We start from the raw sequence: 20,964 nt of genomic DNA, 5'->3' as shown, positions 1-20,964 counted from the left end.
AGAAGAACAGAGGTCTCACTCTGTAGCTAAAACAGAGACCAGCTGAAAAGAGGATCTGCAGCAGTGAGAGAGAGTGGTGCAGTACAACAAAAAGATGGTGTTTTTTGAAAATTAAACCATGTAAACCTATTCTGGTACAACCTTAAAATACAATTATGAACCTGAAAATGAGCATAATATGGCTGCTTTAAGATTCATTCATGAAATTCAGGAAAATCTTTATGACTGAAAACCAGTGTTGGGTAAGTTACTTTTTTAAAAAGTAATTAGTTACAGTTACTAGTTACTTCTCCCAAAAAGTAACTAGTTATTTAGTTACAAATTGTGAAAGTAACTAGTTACTTCAGAAAGTAACTATTGCGTTACTTTCAAGTACATTTTTAAATGCTCAAATGTGACCCCAACTCCACCTACCCCTCTTTAATGGAACTTAAAATACATGTGTATGTTCAATTATTTATGATAAATCTGATTATAATGAAATGGACACTTAATACAAAACATTATTAACAGAAACAATGTACACAAATCTAAACTATTTTAATGTTGCTGTGGGACAAAGTGAGACTAGCCTCCAATCAAATGCCATGTATGTAGATATTATGTTTATATAGTGGATCGATACAAATAACACAACACCTCAACAGGCCACAACTGGGCAAAATTGAATTATGCTTGTTAAGCACTATACCAAAAATAAATATATACACTCTTTGTAGTGCAAATAACGTAAGTGGCCTGATGTTTATACTTGTGCGCTAGTGTGTGCGTCGAGCCGGCGTGTGTGTGTGTGTGTGTGTGTGTGTGTGTGTGTGTGTGTGTGTGTGTGTGTGTGTGGGAGGGGGGGGTAGAGCGAGGGAGAAGTGAGAGAGTGACGGCGATTAGCTTTCGAGCGAGTAGCGACTCTAGAGTCGTAAGAGAAAGTGTCTCCCCTGTTCTTTCTGACCACGGTGGAAAATCTGTAGCAGGAAAAGTTAACCCTCGATCTCCTTGATTTCATAACGCCATACCTCTCTCTCGTTGACTGTTGACTGACTCGCTTGTGTTGTTCTTGTGTGTCCGACTATGCGTGCTTTCGAACACCCGCCCAACACTACCTCTGATTGGCTAACCATGACATTTTACTCAACCTCAGCCAATCGTCAGCATTTATGCGCTTTCGTCGTGCACTGCCCACTAACCAAGGAAGAACAGTAAAAAAATGTATTTGCCTCTCGGCTCAGACCATAGACTATACAGTCTATGGCTCAGACTCAGATATCTAGTTGGTCTGATGAAAAACACAGCTTCAAATATAGTAACGCGCCGCATTTTTTGGCAGTAACGGCGTTATTAAGATGGGAAGAGTAGGCCTAATCAATTAGATTACTCGTTACTGAAAAAAGGTAACGCCGTTAACGCCGTTATTTATAACGCCGTTATTCCCATCACTGCTGAAAACATGATTAACTAACATAGTTTGGCTATTTTTATTTACAGACTTCAAAAAGTTTGCAAGTCCTGTTAACATTCTTTTCATATTCTCCTCTAAGTTTGTTTTATTGTTCTGGCTGGCAGACACGCTTCCTCATTTTGCATCATATTTGCTTGACTTAACCCTCTTCCTCTAGCACCCGCACGCGGCAAAAAGTAGCTCTTGCTTTCTAAAATAAAGTTAAACTAATAAAAAAATGACCCTTTATATAATGGTAAACAGTTGTCGATTAACTAATCAACAACCATTCTGAAAAGTGATTCGAGGCTGGTTTTTAAAAAATAATAATAAAAAAAAGCTAAATATTTGGTGTTTCCCGCTTCTAAATAAATAAGCTAAATATTTGGTGTTTCCCGCTTCTAAATTGTGAGGACTGGTTCTCTCTGTTTAATATAATATGAAAATGTTTTTGGAGTGTTGCTGCTCAGGTAATACAAAGCAAAAAAGAAAGAAAAGTCACCTTCTTCATATATGCTTGAAGTCTACTGTGCTTCACTGACTGACCCTTGTGTGTATAAACTGTTTTTTACCTCAGCTATGTGAGAGGTCTGACACTAATGGCCCAGCAGAGGGTGCACAAGTACAACATCTCAAAGACATTAAGAAAGAACAGCTGGGAGCTGTTGTACTGGATAGAGCACAGCTTCGTTGCTATAATTGCAGTCTTGGCTTTGCAGTTGTAAGCTTGAAAATGCCTTCTGCTGAACTACATGCTGAACACAGCTGAGACTGTGTTACATAGTCAAACAGAGATAATTATTATGGTTCACACTTTAACACTGACAGGTACACACACTGGGTTTGGCAGCTTGTACTAGTAATGTTATTGATAGTGGTGCTGAAGACAAAACTGGGGAATGAGACAGCTGTTCTTTAGTTCCATTGTATTTACAGTGTCAAATCATAACAGGGGTTATCTCAGGACACTTAAGAGATAGAGTAGGTCTAGACCACACTATTATTTACAAAGACCCAACAATTCCTCCAAGAGCAATTGCACACAGCGGCTTTATCCACTGAAAAGACAAAAGTGAACATGTAAGTGGATATAGGCCTGCAGCAGTTCAGCACCCACCCACTCACAGTCTCTCAGTTGCCACTTCCTGCATTGAGGCTCAGCACTTCAATTGCCAGCAAAAAAAAAGACAGAAATGGAGTGTACATGCGTATGGATGATAGAGAGATGAGCATATTCAAATGATACAACTGACATTTGTCATTCCATGTGCAAAAATGCTAGCCTAGACATCTAGACGCACCCTAGCGGTAGCAAATGTAATTTGCAGCCAGGGTCGTCTAGCAACTCTCTGTTGCCTTGCGAGCTGGAAAAACCAAACTCCAGTCAGGCCAATCACATCGTGTATAGAGTCGGTGGGCAGGCTTCACATAAGACAGCAGAGTTGCGACGGTTCCACGTGAATTCCCTGCTACTTGAAAACAAAGAAGATGGCTGCTGCTGGCGAACAGCGGTCTTTCGAATTGGCTTTGGCCACGACTCTGGAAGACTTGGAGTTAATCTTTTCTTTGAGAAAAGAACAACGAACGGCACCGAAGTCGTTCTTAAAAAAGGAAGATGTGTTCGGAGTTTTGCCAACCAGAAAGTTTAATCTATTAACTAGCTCCGCTAACTTCTTCGTTGCTGTTGGTTGTAGCGCTATCCTATTGCATGCAGAGGGAATTTGAAAGACAACCGTGTATCCCGCCCCTCGGATTGAGGCCTGCCAATGGTGTGTTCCCACACCCAACATCTTGATGTGGGTCTGGCTTGTCAGGCTACAAAAATGCAACAAGGGACCCTTTCAAAAACTAATAAAGTAAGCTGGATATTTACCTTGGGTACCTTGGACCTAGGACCATGACAGCAAAGAGCTTGTCTATCGCAGTGTGCAGAGGCAGGCAACTTCACAGTCTTCACAATTTGAGATTTAAGGACGAGGAACTCTTTGTCTTAAGTGATTAAAGATGTACTTTAGTTGTAGTTCTTGCATGATGACATTAGTTTTTTTATACTTTATTTTTTAAAGCATAGAAATACAACAAACATTGTAGAATAAACAGTTGGCCACCACTGCATTCATACAAATGTTATACAGATGTAAATACATGTTCAATACATGGATAATAACAGCAATAATAACAAACCAAACAACTAAGTTCTTTTTCAGCAATGTGGACCAGGAGGATGATCAGAACACATGTTGTTGGTCTTTGGTCACTGCTGACCATCAGCTGTAAAACCTGACTCAACCCTGTATCCTAGTAACCTGAGTAACATGACCAAAATACAATCTATCAACATTATTAAACGCCTGCTGACTGTTGAAGAAGACATCTGTGCAAATACTACAGACTATACACATAGTGTGATTTAAAAACCTTTCTTCTGACTCAGTCTCTAAAAACAGGACTGGAACTCTACTTCCACCCTGCAGGACTGTCAGCTGTGTGCTAGAAAACATGCATGGTACGAGGTGTCTTGTTACCATGTCAACACAAAGCATGCTCTCAGTGGACCAGCCTGCAGTTGCCTTGGAGACCAGCTAGTCTGTAGCAGTGAAATGGTATAAAAAGTATTTGTTTTCTCATCTCAAAGTTGCAGTCAATCCCACACGATGACATACTGTTCAAAACTCTGATCTCTTAGATCAGAGCTATCGGCAGTAGGGAATATATATATATATATATATATATATATATATATATATATATATATATATATATATATATATATATATATGTATGTATGTATGTATGTATGTATGTATATATATATATATATATATATATGTATGTATGTATGTATGTATGTATGTATATATATATATATATATATATATATATATATATATATATATATGTATGTATGTATGTATGTATGTATGTATGTATATATATATATATATATATATATATGTATGTATGTATGTATGTATGTATATATATATATATATATATATATGTATGTATGTATGTATGTATGTATGTATGTATGTATATATATATATATATATATATATGTATATACATGTATATATATGTATATACATGTATATATATGTATATACATACATACATACATATATATATATATATATATATATATATATATATATATATATATATATATATATATATATATATATATATATATATGTTTGTATGTATGTATGTATTCACATTTGAAAAGCAATAGCCAATCATTTTGTATTAAATCAAATGACTAAGTGGCATATGAAAGTGGTTGTTCGTATTGACAAACCCACAGAGAATTATCACCATCTCTGCTGCTTCTCTCCGCTCTAAACAACGTTTTAGCTTCTTTTAGCTCAGTGTTTTGGTTTTCCTGTTTTGGTTGAGTCTTACCACTCTCATCAGTAGTTGTTTCCAGCAGCATCAGGCAGCTGTATGTACTTCCTGACACCCAACACCAAACAGAAGAAAAGTTAAGTTAGCAACTAGAATCTAGCTGCCAAAGAGCCAGATCTTTTTCTCAGGAGGTAGAGATGAAAACAGAGCTAAAAGGAGAGGGAATACTGACTTTTGCATTCGGCAGGGAGCAATGAATGCAATTTTTACTTGGTATGTGTTGGAAGTGTGAGCTTTCCTAACTCCTTAGACATATCAACTTTGTAAGGTTGTTGTGTTTACAGCTTAATGTGCCATAGTAATGTAAATGTAATCCATTGCAGTCATGGTGTAGTTTATGCCAACAGCATAATGTACCACTCAGACACGATACTTGTCTTCTTTCATGCTGTCCACATAAGGATCTCCCAACTGTGTCTCTGACACTGGCTAGCATTGGCCATTAGGTGGCATGGTTATGTGGACAAAACGTGGGTTTGTATGTGGAAAAAGTATGTGTTGCATTTGTATTTTTATGTCATCATGAACTGTTAAAAAATAGCAATGATCTGCTGTTGACATTTGGGTCAAACAAATGGTTGTGTATAGCTGTGTGAGATTTTACATTTTGTTCACTGGTTTAATCATTGACAACTTGAAGGAAACTGCTGCCACTAATAGCACATCATTCCTCAGGATTTGTGTATTCTGTATTCTGCTTTTTAAATTCACTATTTTGCTGTTTAAATCCAGCAACAGCAATGCAGCCAAGAAATGAGACATTGTTTTTCCAGAAAAGGGCAACTGTACTACTAAGCGTGTGCGGTGTGAACTGGTGTAACCCTGCAAAATAAAACATACTGTAAGGGGGCTATGGTTGGAGGTGGGAAATTCACTCCAGCCACTCACAACTCATCCATTTGCTCTCTGCCTGAGAGAGTGAGAGCAGTGCACGTGCAGCAAAGCGGCCACAGCAACATTAGCTTCGCTGCACCCTTGTTTTTGTGGGTGTATGAAACACAGTGTGTAGGAGGAAGAAGGTAGGTGGGGGCGCAGGTTTATAAGTGGGCTAGAAGTCCGATACTGCCTCAAACTGTTGATTGTAAAGTCAGTCAGCCAACATGACTGTTGAAGGTAAGCTCGCCTCTGTGACTGCACTTCCTCTGCCAAACAGTCGCTTTCACTTCTGCACAACACTTTGTGTTAGCTTTAAATCCTTCCATGTGCGCTCAGGGCCTCTGTGCTCTTTCACTCTGTGTAATCTGTGTTTTCAACTTGTCCTCCGGAAGTCTTTGTTGGAGAACTACACACCCACCCAGCCAGCCCTCACTCTCCTCTCTGCCTCACCACTTTCATAGTACATCTTTTTTTTTCTCTCATTTGCATTTCTTCCGCTTCCTCAACAAGAAACCGTTCACGTGAAAGAGCTGTGAGAGACAATCAGACTGGAACACACGGCATTGGATGACAGGAGAGATTGACAGCAGCAGGAACCCTGAGGATGGGGCTGCTCCCTGCAGAAGACCAAGGTGGACGACTGTTGCTGATTGAAGTGCAAAGTACAAAAGGTGAGTGACCTTTGCATGACCGTGATGGCAACACCATCAGATATTTCCTCTTTTCAAACATTCTGCCGTCAGAACAGCAGTTGGAAATCAGATTAACAGAGCAGATAAGAAATGAGACAGATCTAGAAAGTCTTCCTTTTTGTTTACATGTTGATGCTTAAAACCGTTTGACCTCTTTGAAACCAATTCCAGGACACACTTGTGCATAACTGACTAAATGTGTTTGTCGAGTAAAACATCCCTCTGAATATTTCAAAGGTCCACACTACAGTTGTATGTCTTTATAAAGTTGCAGCATGTGACATATTTACATAGCTGAAAGGAAGTGAAAGCACATTACAGTAAGAGGGTAAATCTAAGTTCCAAGTAAATCATGTTAAAAATTAAAGTACACTCACAGTGCTTCTTGTTTTCACTCAAATATGAACTTTCCTCAGTGAAACGTATCTAACGTGGGTGTTCTAAAGCTGTACAACTAAAAATGCCTGCTCCTCATGCCAAGTGTACCTCTGTGGGAGAATTATGCAAAGTCATCATACATGTAGAAGCAGCATGACGGCAACAGGAAATGAAATTTGCTTGACCTGATATGAAGCTATTTATCTTGTCATGTAGGTGGCTTTACCCTTTGATTAGATTACTGCACAAATATGACAGTCTGTCAGGAGACAAAGCTGCCACATGCTACTGTGAACATCAAGGGAATGCCATTTAATTGGTGCAGACTGGAGACAGAACAACCGCTAATGTCAGCAGACACATTTCATTTGGGTATATAAAAGCCTCTGATCTGACTCCCTCATCCCTCTCTTGATGTGAGTCACACTCCTGCATTCCCTCTTGTATATAGACCTTGCTTTCCACGTTTGTGTCTCATACATTTCCACTGCCTGCTTACAAAAAATATCTTAAGAGTAAAATGGTATCACTCAGATATAGATGTGTTTTTATTTTGGTGCTGTAGGAATGTGGACATCATTGCAAACCGTGTCTCCCTGGATTGTATCACCATGCAGAATCCAGACTGGAGTAATTGCTATATTAGCCATCTGTCCTAAAGGGTACAGCATATCTATCATATCATTTACTGCTGTCGTTCATTTATCCATTGCTATGCTCCTTTTATTCTGTTATTGTCTCTAAATAGATGGATCTGCCCTGTTTGATCTGAGGTCTAATGCAAACTGTTCTTATCTTACAGGTAATTAGAGACCTGGCACTGGTGCATCACGACAGCAGCAGGGTTACCATGGAGACTGGCAGGCCAGGATTGGCGAGTGTTCCAGTGCACATCAGCTCCGTCGCAGCGCAGACAGAGAAAAAGATGGAGGTCCAGGCCCCACTGACGGCTCTTTACATCCACACAGCACAGCCTGCAGCTGCCCAGGAGCCAGCCACACTCCATCTGGCCATGCCGCCACTTTACTCCAAGGAGACGCTTCCCTTTCTGACACTTCATATTGCTGGGGGACTGCAGTCTCAGCTGGGATTAAGTCTGCCAGCTGCTGCTGCACCCAGACCCAAGTCGGCAGGAAAGCACATGTGTCCTCACTGTGGACGGGACTGTATGAAGCCCAGTGTGCTGGAGAAGCATCTCCGCTGCCACACTGGGGAGCGGCCTTACCCCTGCACCACTTGTGGAGTTTCCTTCAAGACTCAGAGCAACCTCTACAAACATAAGCGTACTCAGGCTCATGCCCGGCTCTCATCTGAATCAGAGCAGAGCAGCGTAGACAACATGTCCAGCTCCAGTTTGTCTCTAGATGAGCGCGGCGAGAAGTCCGGCAGCATGGAAAAGGATGCCACACTACCTGCTGCTGAGATCACCTGTCCAGCCAGTGCTGCAAACGTCTACTCTGTAAAGACGCAACGTTCTGTCAGTGAACAGAATGTGATGACCCCTGCAGGTCAGATAACAGAAGCAAATGAAAGAGAAGGAGAAAAACAGAGGATGGGAAATGAAAACCCTCCGCTGACTGCCAGTCGACATCTTCCCCTTCAAAGACAAGAAGCCACTCTGTTCTCCAAGCAGTGGGAGAGCTCCGAATCCAGAAGAAAATCCCAGAGCCACGAGAGCACAGACTCAGGCTTCAGTGAGAGCAGTGAGCACTATCCGAGCCCTGGCAGCGTTTTACCTGACCACAGTATGGATTCCCTCACCGAGTCCACTAAGGAGCATCTTGAAGAAACCCCCAGCACAGAAACGCCTTTGGCCCCAGGCCAGGATGGACAGGAGCCCAAATACACTGCAAGGGAGCAAGAGCAGAAGACACTGGAGGAGCGCATATCTAAGCTGATTTCAGAAAATACAGCTGTTGTGGAGGACAAACAGCTGGAGAATGTAAGGCCACGGAAGACAGTTCTGTCAAAGCAGGGTAGCATTGACCTCCCCATGCCGTACACGTACAAGGACTCCTTCCACTTTGATATGAGGATCAGTAAGACTCCCAATGTTGGGTTACAAAGAAACAGGAAGCATGAGTTCTACAGTTCTGTGCCCACTCAGCACTCCAACACCATGGAGCATGCTCCCCTGACCCGCAGCAACTCCCTGCCTTTCAGCGTCACCCTCCTGCAGCCTGAGAGGAGCAGCCCAACCACCTCCTGTCACAGGGATTATGTAACACTTATGCGGAGGGGAAGCTCCGGCCACATCAATCCAACAGGTTTCTCAATCAAGCCTGTAAACCAGCATTCATCCACCCATCGCCCACTGGTCCGGCAGACGGCCGTAGACGGCAACCACGCAACAGACGGTCTCTTCGTGAATTCATCTGTGGAGGAGGCGTGCACCAGCAGTCTCAGCTGCGATGGGGATGGTGGTGACATTTGCAGAGAGCCAAGCAACAGAAAGTTCCGGAGGAAGAAAGCACAGAAGTTTGCTTACAACAAGTGGTACATGTACGGGGGAGGGACATTTAAGAAGCTGTACAGTGCTGAGAAAGGTGGCGATGACAGTGTTATCAAAGGCAGGAAATGTTCGACAAACCCAGAGCATGAGGTTGTTCAGGGCCTGCAAAAAGTTAATAAGGAGACAGTAACAACAACAGGATCAACAATCACCTTCAACAGCAGCAGTGCAGCTCTGTGTCATCCAGGCTGCCCTCCTGCCAAACTATCTGTCGTCTCTGCTGGGGATTTGAATCTAATAACCAGCAAGCTTCAGACATCATGCAGCTCTCTCAAGTCTCCACTCCAGAGAAACCTGTCTTTGTCAATACTGCCATTATCTTCAATTGGATCATCGGTTAGCCACCAAACAGACAGCATGAGCAGAGCAGAACCTGGGAGAATGATTGATGAAGAAAAACATACTGACTCCACCTTGCAGCTCCGTGGAGCCCATATTCCCTCCGACAGGAAAAAACTGAAAACTGATGACAAAATAATTTGCCCTCTGGAGATTAAAACCAACCCAAACACACCAACTCATCCCCTTCCCTCTGTCACTGGCAGTGCACCTCAGCAGGACACAAATCTTAGTTATATCAACCTTCAAAAACATACTCAGTTAAAAGCAGCTCTCTTCCCAACATGCATAATCAATGCAAATACACCATCTGTTAGCATCTCGCCAGCCACTTCCACACCCTCCCCTGCCAAGGCCAGCTTCCTACCCAAGTACCAGCTCAGGTTACCTAATGCTGCTGAACCTGATTCAAATCCTTCACCACGTGTTTTGGATAAACCGACGGGAACTTTCACCTCTGCTCTGTCATCTTCTCACACTGAGCAAACCTCACTCTCGTTCAAAACGTCTGATCCTGTCACCTCACCGTTGATGCAGACTTGTGATATCAAAAAGACAAATGCTTTTAGCTCCACACAAGACCAGCTCCTCTTGCCTTGCACAGCCACAACCGTGTGTCAGGCTAAAACATCAAGACTAAGTCCAAATGCTGTAGAGCACAGGCAATTTGCAGCAAACACAATAACCACATCCTGCCTACAAAATGATCAGGCAGGATTATGCAGCACTTTAATACACACCTTGAAATCTGCACGGAGCTCAGCGCCTATGCAGTTACCCAGACCTGATGCACCCTCGAACATCCCTGCAACACCTACCATAACCACAGCAAACAGTAAGTCATCTGCTGCTGACATTACAGCTTTCTCACAAGGTCTAACTAACCCTTACCCCCCTCTGTCACACACAAAATCGCCAGCATCAGACCAGTTGAGCCCTATAAACAGTGCATACGGCAACTCAAACACTCCGGTCGTTCCTTGTCACATTGTACCGTATAACCACATGCAGCCGGATGCTCAGAACGTGTTTCATGTTCACACAGCAGACCTCCAGATCTGCCTCCAAATCATATCTGATGAGCAGCTGGCTCTCATGGAACCCCAAATCGAGAGGCAAGCAGGTAGCGCCCTCTCACAGAGACGGGATGTGAAAGCAGTGGCCCCGGAAGTGATCCAGAATAAAGCTCAAAGCTCTGTCACCATGGAAAGTAGCAACGATGGAAGGGACCATCACCAGCAAGGACATCAACAGCAGGGGGACCAAAGTGAGTCTTTACCCACACGTGACATGGAGAGAAAAAAAACTCCACTGTCTGCACAAACTGGGAAGGCAGAGCCAAATCTCCCCCTGACTAAAGACAGTATTTCCACTCAGGCTACAGTATCAGCTCGATCTACACCTCCTGAAGCACTAGGCTCGTCGCTACACCCACACCAATGCGCTCATGTAAACACGTTCACTGTGACTCAGAGCTCTATGGGCGATATTATGTCAACTGCTACTTCACTCAAAGGTGTAAAGTCAGGAAGGAGCCACACTTCAGGCCTTTCTCTTAACCGTTGTGCTGAGGAGCAGCTTTTGCGGGACAGAAGGGTCAGCCAAGGTGGATTGATCTCTCAAACACTCTCTGGCCAACACAAGCTCAGCGGAACCTCTCTATCTCACTTTAAAAATCAAGCAGCTTCATGTAAGGTAGGCACAATTAAAGCCACGGGCGAAGCCTCTGCATACGGAAGCAGCAGGTTAGAAAGTGGAGAAACCCACCCCCGTCTGCAGGTCAGCCTCAGTCAGGCCTCCGGTGCTGCAGGTGCTGATGAACTCTCTGGTTCAGTTTCTTCAATTTCCGTCAATAAATGCAAAGCTTCAAGACAGTTGAACTCACATGCAACCATCTACGGCAGTAATTCAGTGGAATCGACATTATCAGAGGCATTAATTTCAATGAAACATGCAAACATGGGATGTGACAGGGTGGGACCTTCAGAGGATTCCCAGAAAATGACTCTAAGTGAATTACAGGATGTAAACAGTTCAACCCACTCAGAAAAACAACTCACTCACTTTATTTCAGTGTCTTCTAATATCAGGTTAGAAGGACCCAAAGACATCCCAGCTGTGCTTACAAGTATTCAGAGCGCTCCTGCAGGTAATTATATGACTATTTTAAGTATACAAAGTTGTATGTGACCTGAATAATATACTTTACAGTGTGAAAAGTTGTCATTGATTAGGCTTTGTAGTCCAGCACATTGGATTTAAATGTAAACAATGACTATGAGGGTAATAGCTGATTTCAGGGTGTTTGATAGTGTTCACATCCACTTTAGGTGAACACTTTGTGTCGATTCAGGGACAATGACCCTAACCATACAGTTTACACAGGGCAACCAACTGCCAAGGGCCCCTGAAGCCTGAAGTTTATATTGTGTTAGTCTTGCTTTGCCAGACCTTCCTCCACAGCACCGCGGAGGAGGGTCTGGCTAGTCCGCACAGCATTCCGGGATGGGAGATAAACGTGCTCTGGTTTATTGGTATACTTTTAAACCAATCACAATCATCTTGGGCGGCGCTGGACATAGCCACGGTGCTTCTGCAAAATAGCCTCGGGAAGGAACTTGTTTTGGTGGAACATGTATATGTTCAAAAGTAGTTTTATTCGTGCAACAGAAAACTCAGATTAGACAGATAGTCTAGCTAGCTGTCTGGATTTACCCTGCAGAGATCTGAGGAGCAGTTAACCATAGTCCTCATAAATCCACCAGAGTTTAGAACGCCAACACAAAGAAAGCCAAAGGTAACAGATATCCGGCCTAAATGAGTGAAATCCGGTGGAATTTCCTGCGGCAACGAACCAATCCCGGAAGTGGAACGTCGTGGATATAGACAAATATTGGGCCTCATTCACCAATATCTTCCTAAGTTTTCTCTTAAGAAAGTCCGTAAGAAAAGTCAACGTCTGATTCATGACGTGTTCTTAAACAGCAGAATTGTTCGCAGGTGTGTTCTTAGAATGATGAATACCAATGTCTTCGTAAATTGAAAGCTCATGCCCGTTGTGCCTATTTAGCATAGGTAAACACCCCGTTAATTCCCATAAACGGGCATGAGATGGCAGGGCCGTGTCGTGTGCACACTTAGAGAAATGTCCAAAAGATGTGGCAAAGACGGTGGGCCTCGAAAGAAAGAAAAACTTTAGTAATTCTGAAGTGGAGGTACTGCTGCAAGAAGTTAACGAAAAACGAGACATAGCGTCAGCAGTGGATACAAAGCAGCAAATAAAACCAATGCATGGAATGCAGAATGCAGGGAATGAGAAGGGCGCAGAACCGATGAAGTAGAAAAGAAATGGTTTGATCTGAAATTTGAGGCAAAAAAAATATTTCAAAACATAGAAGATACTCTTGGCGTGTAAGTAGCGTGATCAATCACTTATTATTGGATGGCAGGGTTCTCTGTTAACATAATTGATGTGAATTGAAGGCAAAGCAAGGCAAGTTTATTTATCTAGGCCTAGCACAATTCATACGCAATGCCAATTCAAAGTGCTTTACAAATGAGCAGTAGTGTGTATTTATTCAAACAAACAAACAAACAAACAAACGTATAATTATGTGTAAAATAATGAAAATAATAAGTTACAAAATGGAGAGAAATGTAAAATTTTAAATTAGAACGGACGAAAACGGTATAGCTACTTGTTTTGGGCAAACATGTCAGCTCTAAATTGTGCGTAAGAGGGCTCTTGAGTGTGCGTAGATTCTGTTCTTACCTAAGAACAAATCCCAAATAAGAAAACATTGGTGAATGCCAGAGTCTTCGTGAAAACTGCTGCTGTTTAAGAACCCATTTGTTCTTAAGAACATTTGGTGAATGAGGCCCCATGTGTTGACATGGTGCATCTTCCTATGAATGTGTTTAGCCCAGAGTGTACAGGGAGAAGGTGCTGGAGACATAGGCGCTGATAATACTGAGCACCCAGTGCCAGACTGCCAGTAGGCTACATTCATTTAAAATTAAACATTGCAGTTGGTGCTAAGTGGAGCGTCTGTCATAGTGTGCCTAGGCTACTAGACAGGTGGAATTGATTCTTAATTTCCCACGAAGCTGATCGCGGTTACGTGTTCATCTCCAATCCTATCTGTATTTGTGAGAAGTGGCGTTGTCCTGAGGTGAAAGACAGTCTATTTTACGGCTTTATTATCGAGTCAATAGGCGTGTGTGTTCGTGTCGGCCGCTGTCCATTTCCTAAGGTTCTGAAATGCAAACATTTTTTGACAATTTTTTTTTTAAAGGGCGTGCGCCCGTGAGCACCCACGGAGGAAAACATAAATCGGCGCCTATGGCTGGAGATGTTAACAGGGGGCCACAGCTCATTGTGCCTCATTGCCCCAAGTAATTGTAAAAGATTTGCTAAAAAAATATATGATTTGATCGCATTCATCCTAAGGTGTAAGATACATTTGCATGTAAAAGGGCTACAAAAACTGTTTGTCTGGTGTGGATGTGAACAGCCTCAAATGACCCTCATGGTCATTGTTTAGGTTCCATTCCCATGTCCCGGAGTACAGAGACAACAAGAATGTGTCTGATCTAATACTGATATACAGACTGCTCTGGATTGCTTTTACTAACAAGTTTGAATCTGCGCACATTTCAAGACAAACCAGTTTTTACCACAAGATGGCATTATAAGACCACTGGTTTGCAGAGTGGAGGCCTTGTCTGGATTTGTATACTGCAGAATCACCAAAACCCACAACTGATGTGGAGGTCTTTTAACTATCACTATCTGAATCTTTAGTTATGGACAAAATAATCAAAGGTCATGGTTCATTTAAAAATGTCTCCATAGTGAAAACTCACAGTCCATGTGGCTTTCATTCGACCATTGTTGTCCTTGTTACTGTGACATGTGGGCTGCCCACAGGCTTGCACAGAAAGGTAGTGTCCTGCAATGTTTTTCATTCCACGCCTGTCACAGCACACAGCACCAATTTACCCACTCTTTAAATGACTGGAGTTTGGGATTATCGTGTGTGCTCCATCCTCTGCCTCTTGGCTGAAGTGAAACAACAAACTACGTTTCTAATTGTCCTGGAAAGACTTGTCACCAACACTAGTGTTCAGGCACATGATAGTAAAAGAGGACAGGGGAGGAGGGGTCCATGTGAGTCTTCTCCGAGCAGTATGCCCTAAGAGTTTGGCAGAGCAAGGGAATTCCAATTTGAGAAAGTCTACAAGCCCATTCATTTTTCATAAAGACAATTACTGTTAAAGCCTCCACAGCATATTATACCTAAGCACATTTGTCCATGTGTATCACGCAACACGGTCTCACGGCAGTTTGTGAAATGGTCACGTTATTTTTAATCTATTGATTCGTGTACACGGACACGTCTATTTCGTTTATTTCGTGGTGGTCAGCACGTAATGGGAAGCATCTATACGGAGGTTGGGTTTAGGAAAAGAAGAACGGGGAAAGTTAACGTCACAGGTCGGGACACGATCCAAAGTCTCTGGGGGACGTGGGACAACAACGGGACGGTTGAGTTTAGGAAAAGAACAACGGGGAAAGATAAGGTCACACGCCGGGACACGATCCCCAGTCTTCGGGGTGAAAGTCCTGTGTTGTTTGACCCATCCACCACCCCCAACTCCCTGCGCGGATTTTCGGCATTTCATACTACTCGCTACCGTAGTCGTGCTGTGATCACAAAAGATGCTTCCCATTGAAATACATTAGTTTAAAATATGTGTTGACCACCACGAAATAAACGAGATAAACGTGTCCGTGTACACGAATCAATAGATTAAATAATGTGACCATTTCACGAACTGTCATGATACTGGGTTGGTATCACGACGATATGATTTGCTATTAATATAACACATTTCATTCATTATTTTGCCATTTACAATGATATTTGTTGTTGTTGTGCTTTTATCCAAAGTCAGCTACAGTTTGTACATTCAGCTGTAGTTTTTTAGGTGAATGATTAGCATTAACATTGTGGATTCACCGTCCTAAAGAAAACAACTGCTTTTTTTTAATTTGGTTTTCTTCCCCAAGTGCTTATAGAAGGACCCCCCCTGGCCCAGACACTGGGACATGGAGAGGCCCCTGGGCATCCAGACTGCACAGACTGCAGGCCCAAGAAGAGCCAAGAGGCTGGAAAGACAAATGTCCAATGCATGGAGGGGCGAGGTGGTGGAGTGGTGGCAGGAGAGGATAAGAACAGGGAGGTCGAGACTGACAAGGTGCCGGGACAGCGGGACAAGGCCGAGTCAAACTGCACATACACGTGTTTAGCTGAGATGACAAAGCCAGAGGTGAGATTTAATGAATGTATTCACTGCTCAGTGGCTTCATGCTCATTATCCAATTATTGTATTGTTTCAGTGTTTACATTGCACACATTGGTGTCATTTGACAAATGATTGCACAGCCCAGACAAAAAAAATGAAGGGTCCTCACTACTGAGACTTTGTAACCACCTCCTTCTTGACATGTATATATATATATATATATATATATATATATAGTATATACTACACATAAACCCTCTCTAAACTACACACAGGCTAAAGTGACATGGCACACAAATGCCAAAACTGATTCTTTCCAATCCGGCATTCTTTCTAAATACTTTTATTGTTTTAATTATTCTTAAACTCCTCTACAAATCCTTTCCACAAATCCCTCTGAGCCAGATGTATTCAGACTGTCCTTACGTGGGGATCAAGCAGGTTTCAGACATGATTGTTGTTACAGAATTGTTTTTCATTTTTTAATTACTTTTACCAAGAAATGAAATATTCACAGCACAATCAACATATGATCCCACGAAATGTGTGGAACAGAAAAGTATGTGGTAGAAAAAGAAAAAAGATTTACAAATTTATATCACAGAAGCACACATGGTAGCAAGTCAGCTATAAATCATGAGGCTTTATGAGCTTTTTGCCAAAGTTGAAAACATCAGCAATCCATTATAACAGAAGCAGAACTCCACCATAGGATTTCAAACGTCATGGTGTATAATTGAAAGTTACAAGAGCAACTTAACTCTCCACTGCGATGGTTTGATCACAATTCATAACTCACTGGACACACTAGGCATCGTGGTACTTGAGCTATGCAGGAAGGCAGCAAATGAGAAGACATGGAGGATGATGACTGTATTATTGTTATATTCTTCTTTCCTCTTAACAGGGAGAAGACAGAAGGGTAAAGGTGGATTCATTTAAAGACTATTGGCTATCTGAGCAGCATCTTCATAATCTTTCCCAGACACACTCAGGAATGTCTGAGAGACAGAGCCCTCATCAAGCTCCAAGCAAGTCTAACAACCTGAATCATTGTGTCAGCAGCAGTCAGAAGAGCCTTTTCAATTCTCCACAGGCTCCACTGGACATGAACAACTTCTATTTCTCACAACAACACTGGGAAAGCAGCATCCTCCATAACCAACAAACACAGATCTTATGTGAATCGGATTCAAGTCAAGGTATCAGAGCACAGGCCCCATTAACAGAAACACAACGTGCTCTTTCACAGGTTGAGTCCAGCCCTCAGCAAACACCAACATGTTCCCACCAGGACCAGCAGCAGAGCAGCATCTCAGCTAACAACATCCCAGCAGTGAGCTCAAGTGTCTCGCCTGATGTCAACACATCACCCTCCACCTACCCCAGCCAACTTTTTTATTCTGTTCGAGTCAGTAGAGCTGCTGCTGGATTGACAGGGGAAATGTCATCAGAGCCCTTCACATCCCCGGAACCTGATGACTATCAAGACACCAAGGATACAGCAGCAACTGACTGCACGAGTCAGAGCAGTGACATTACCAACAAATGCCACGCTTTTTACTTGTCTGGCCAGCTTCGTGACTACGAGCCAGAGTGTCTGCCCAGTGGAGTACGGCCTGTGCAAAGCTGCCTGGAATACACAGAAGACACCAGCAGTAGTGATGATGAAGGAAAGCTTATCATCGAACTTTAGGGCAACATGCACATATTTATCTGCTGCAGAGACATGTTTTTCAGAGTGGAAGCAGAAATAATATCGATGGCCGAGTTAAGTTAGTGGGCAGAGCCAAAAGAACCACATGTGTAAACTCAAAATAACTGCCATTGACTATAGAATAATATATTAAACGGTCAATGGGCAACTTGCAAGAATAGTAGGTTGAATAATGCTGCGTTCATGTCCTATCACACAAATGAGTTCCAAGATAGTAGTGTGATGGTATCTCCCACATGATGTCACTGAACCAATCACAAAACAGCTGCAAAGCCACCATCGCAGGCACTTATAAAATCCAAATATTAAGACTAATGCAGATGATTAATTAAGTGGAGCAATACACTGTTTATATCTGGTTTCATTTGTAAACAATGAAGTCCAAATATGTAACATGATTAAAAAAAATTGCTAATTTAGCCTTACTTTCCATTTACCTGGTGTGACTACAAAGCTAATGGGGCTAACCATCTGGGATCGATGCACGATCGCTACAGAGTGTCAATAACTGGAGGTTTTCCCGTCACTCAGCCGACATGGCTTGAATGCAGCATTACACATGTAGGGGCTTGCCTGCAGCCTGCAATACCCATGCCAAGCACCCAGGCTTACTGAATATATGAATGAATATAAAAGAAAGAATGGCATTGACCATGTTTTCATTTAGCCAGCTGGCTTGGTTCTTTAGCTATTAAGTGTCGATGTCACAAACATTTCTGTTACCTCGTTATAAAAATGAATAGTCACCATTTAGGAATCACTTACAAGCCCTGAAGACAGCATGGCTGTTGTTTCTGTTAGCAGAGTGTGCATGCTTCACATTACTCGCTCCCCCCTGCTTCCCCTCATGTCTGTTTTGCTTCATGAGTATGCTGACAAAAAGATTGTGGCTGCTTCTGCTACTACTCTAACCAATGAGATGACTTCTGCACCTATGAACTGTTGTACTACTTCTCACACATAATTTGTGCCGCCTACCTTCCCTCACTCACTCTCTCTCTCTCTCTCTCTCATTAAGTGCACTCTGTAACTTTCCCAGACAACACCTGTGTGTGTGACTCATGTGCACATGCTGCCAAAAAGCTGTTAGTAGATCTCTGCTGCCAATCAGATCATGCCAGGTGAAGCGGCCATTGGCTGGAGGGGCATGATCCTTTTCCCAGTCTGGGTTTTGTATTGAGTCAGCAGCTATGATTAGGCACCGGCACTCACGACAACAGGAAATGGGTGTATGTGAACATTTCTGTACATAATTCCACAGCTATAACTCACGCTGACTTACTTGTCAATCCTCATCCCGGTATTGGTCATAAAACATTTTGGACTTGACAGGTTTATGTGTGCGCTGATTTATTATTGTGTGAAAAATGTGAATATTTGTTTAGTTTTCATTTTCTAATTTTATATTCTTGTGTAAGTAAGCAAAACTGATAAAAACAAATACATCCATCTTCCATTTATTGCATTTATCGTTTTGTGTTTATAACCATTTTAACAACAGGAGAGGTCAATTAAAGCATTTCTTCTGGTCTGATCGTGTGGCTCTATTCTTCACTTTCACCTCTGACTTGATGTAAGTTGCTGTAGTCCTGAAGTAGACCAGGTTTATCCAAGGGGGTAAGCTTCTCCTCGGACCACGAACCTCCTATGGCGCCATTTTAATGCTACAAAGCCATCACCTCCCGTTAGCATTCCATTGACTTCCATTCATTTTGGCGCCACTTTGACAGCGAATAACTTTACATCTGAAGCGTTTAAAGACTCTATTTGTCCATTGTTTATTTCTAAAGAAACGCAACAATGTATAAAAGGCTCCATTACCTTGTACCTCACGTTATGGCTCTGTAGCAGACGTTTTTGTAAAAATAGGCTAACGATTGTGTCATAACCACGTGACTTACTGTCGCATAGTAGAGGAATTACCGTATAGTACAGGAGAAGCACGCAGGCAGTTTCGTCTCACATTAGCTGTTTAAGTGTAATTACTAATGTTAACTAGCATTTTAGTTAGCAATAATTAGCCTGTGCCTATGTTATCTCCTTACATATACCTACGCTCTACGTCTCTGAAATATTCTGAATGATTGAGATTTCTCTTGGCACAGCTACCAGAAGACTTTCAGAAACGCACATTTACGTCGTCTCTCTCAGTTGGAGGCTGCGCAGTAACGCTCAGCCATCACCGGAAAAGTGCTTCTAATGGCCTTCACTGGTCTCCGTCCAGAGCAACGGGATCTTTTGGACCATTCTTATATACTGTCTATGGGTTTATCTTGTAAAGGTCTTCATGTGTAAGCAAACATTTGAGTGTAGTGTAGGCCTAGTCACCTGATCAAAGGGTTGCAGTCTGTATTCTCATGTTTCTCCCTGATAACGTTCACATAGGTTCATGTAAAAAAACAGCTGTTCAAATTATTTCAACGTGTTTCCAAGAAATCAGGTTTTGTCCATCATTTTGACGAACAGTTCTATATACTTTAATGCTCATGAGTTTCTGCCGCCTTTGCTATGGAAACCAAGCAAGTCAGGGACACACATCAGAAACTAAGCCACTGTGTTTTGTTCACAAATTCAACGACAAAGCTTTTATAATGAAGAGTAACTACCATTTTCAACCTGGACCTTATTTTCCTATGTTTCTGTGTCTAAGTGACTGATGGGAACAACAATCTTTGACATTGGTCCAGTATTAAGAGAGATCGCTGCTATCGGCAGCGGAGAAACAAGCTACAATGTAAGTTAATAGGGCAATTGTCCAGCCTGTATTTACCTTCACAAAGAAAGTTCACCGCTGACAGGCTCAGATTAATATTCTAAGTGTCTAAGGTCAACCTTTCTGTTAAAGAGTAACCACGAAATTGCGTTCGCTAAACCCACCAGACTCCATGTAAATAAACAGTAATTTTAGCATCGTAAAATACACTTCATTCAAAGTCGACAGAAACTAAATAAAACTATGAAACGCCGTTTTGGGTCATCTTTCCACTTTTCCAACCATGACAACTCTAGTTTTGGTTGAAATAAACACATAGTTTTAGTTTACCGATTTACACTTGAAGATATGTTGGCTCTATTTACGCTAAACGTATTGCATTTTTAAATGGAGTCTGGTGGGTTTAGCGCTAGCGACTTCAGAGCTGTTTCTGGTTGAACAGAAAGGTCTCAAAGAGGTTTTAAAGGTCTATCTCTGCAGATATCCTTTCCATAATGTTGTCAGACACTTAGTAATAATAACTTAGTAATAATATAATAATATAATTATATATATATATATATATATATATATATAATATAATATATA

The 20,964-nt window shown here is 42.1% G+C and overlaps 1 protein-coding gene across 4 annotated transcripts; it reads left to right on the top strand.

The window, feature by feature from the left end:
- Positions 1 to 5,706: 5,706 nt before the first annotated feature.
- Positions 5,707 to 19,198, top strand: znf831 (zinc finger protein 831). Of its 4 annotated transcripts, none has more exons than XM_031300207.2 (5): positions 5,708 to 5,953; positions 6,227 to 6,387; positions 7,589 to 11,786; positions 15,711 to 15,970; positions 16,854 to 19,198. In XM_031300207.2, exons 3-5 carry the CDS (start codon positions 7,637 to 7,639, stop codon positions 17,640 to 17,642), a joined length of 5,199 nt encoding a protein of 1,732 aa, XP_031156067.1. In that variant the 5' UTR covers positions 5,708 to 5,953; positions 6,227 to 6,387; positions 7,589 to 7,636; the 3' UTR covers positions 17,643 to 19,198. The 4 variants fall into 4 exon arrangements, with proteins under 4 accessions (XP_031156065.2, XP_031156067.1, XP_031156069.1 ...); XM_031300209.2 differs by adding an exon at positions 7,003 to 7,202 and having other exon boundaries at positions 5,708 to 6,387; XM_031300205.2 differs by having other exon boundaries at positions 5,707 to 6,387; positions 15,720 to 15,970.
- The last annotated feature ends 1,766 nt before the right edge of the window (positions 19,199 to 20,964 follow it).

Source organism: Sander lucioperca, chromosome 6 (genome assembly GCF_008315115.2).
Source record: "Sander lucioperca isolate FBNREF2018 chromosome 6, SLUC_FBN_1.2, whole genome shotgun sequence".
Classification (NCBI taxonomy): Eukaryota; Metazoa; Chordata; class Actinopteri; order Perciformes; family Percidae; genus Sander; species Sander lucioperca.
Note: the sequence above shows the minus strand (reverse complement) of the source record. Positions and strands in the feature narration are given on the sequence as shown.

What these genes read in the sequence shown, in the direction of transcription:
- znf831 (XM_031300207.2), top strand. Translation starts at nt 7,637, where the DNA reads ATGGAGACTGGCAGGCCAGGATTGGCGAGTGTTCCAGTGCACATCAGC. An exon ending in TATTCAGAGCGCTCCTGCAG is followed by an intron (nt 11,787 to 15,710) that starts GTAATTATATGA and finishes TTCTTCCCCAAG; the next exon opens with TGCTTATAGAAGGACCCCCC. An exon ending in CTGAGATGACAAAGCCAGAG is followed by an intron (nt 15,971 to 16,853) that starts GTGAGATTTAAT and finishes TCCTCTTAACAG; the next exon opens with GGAGAAGACAGAAGGGTAAA.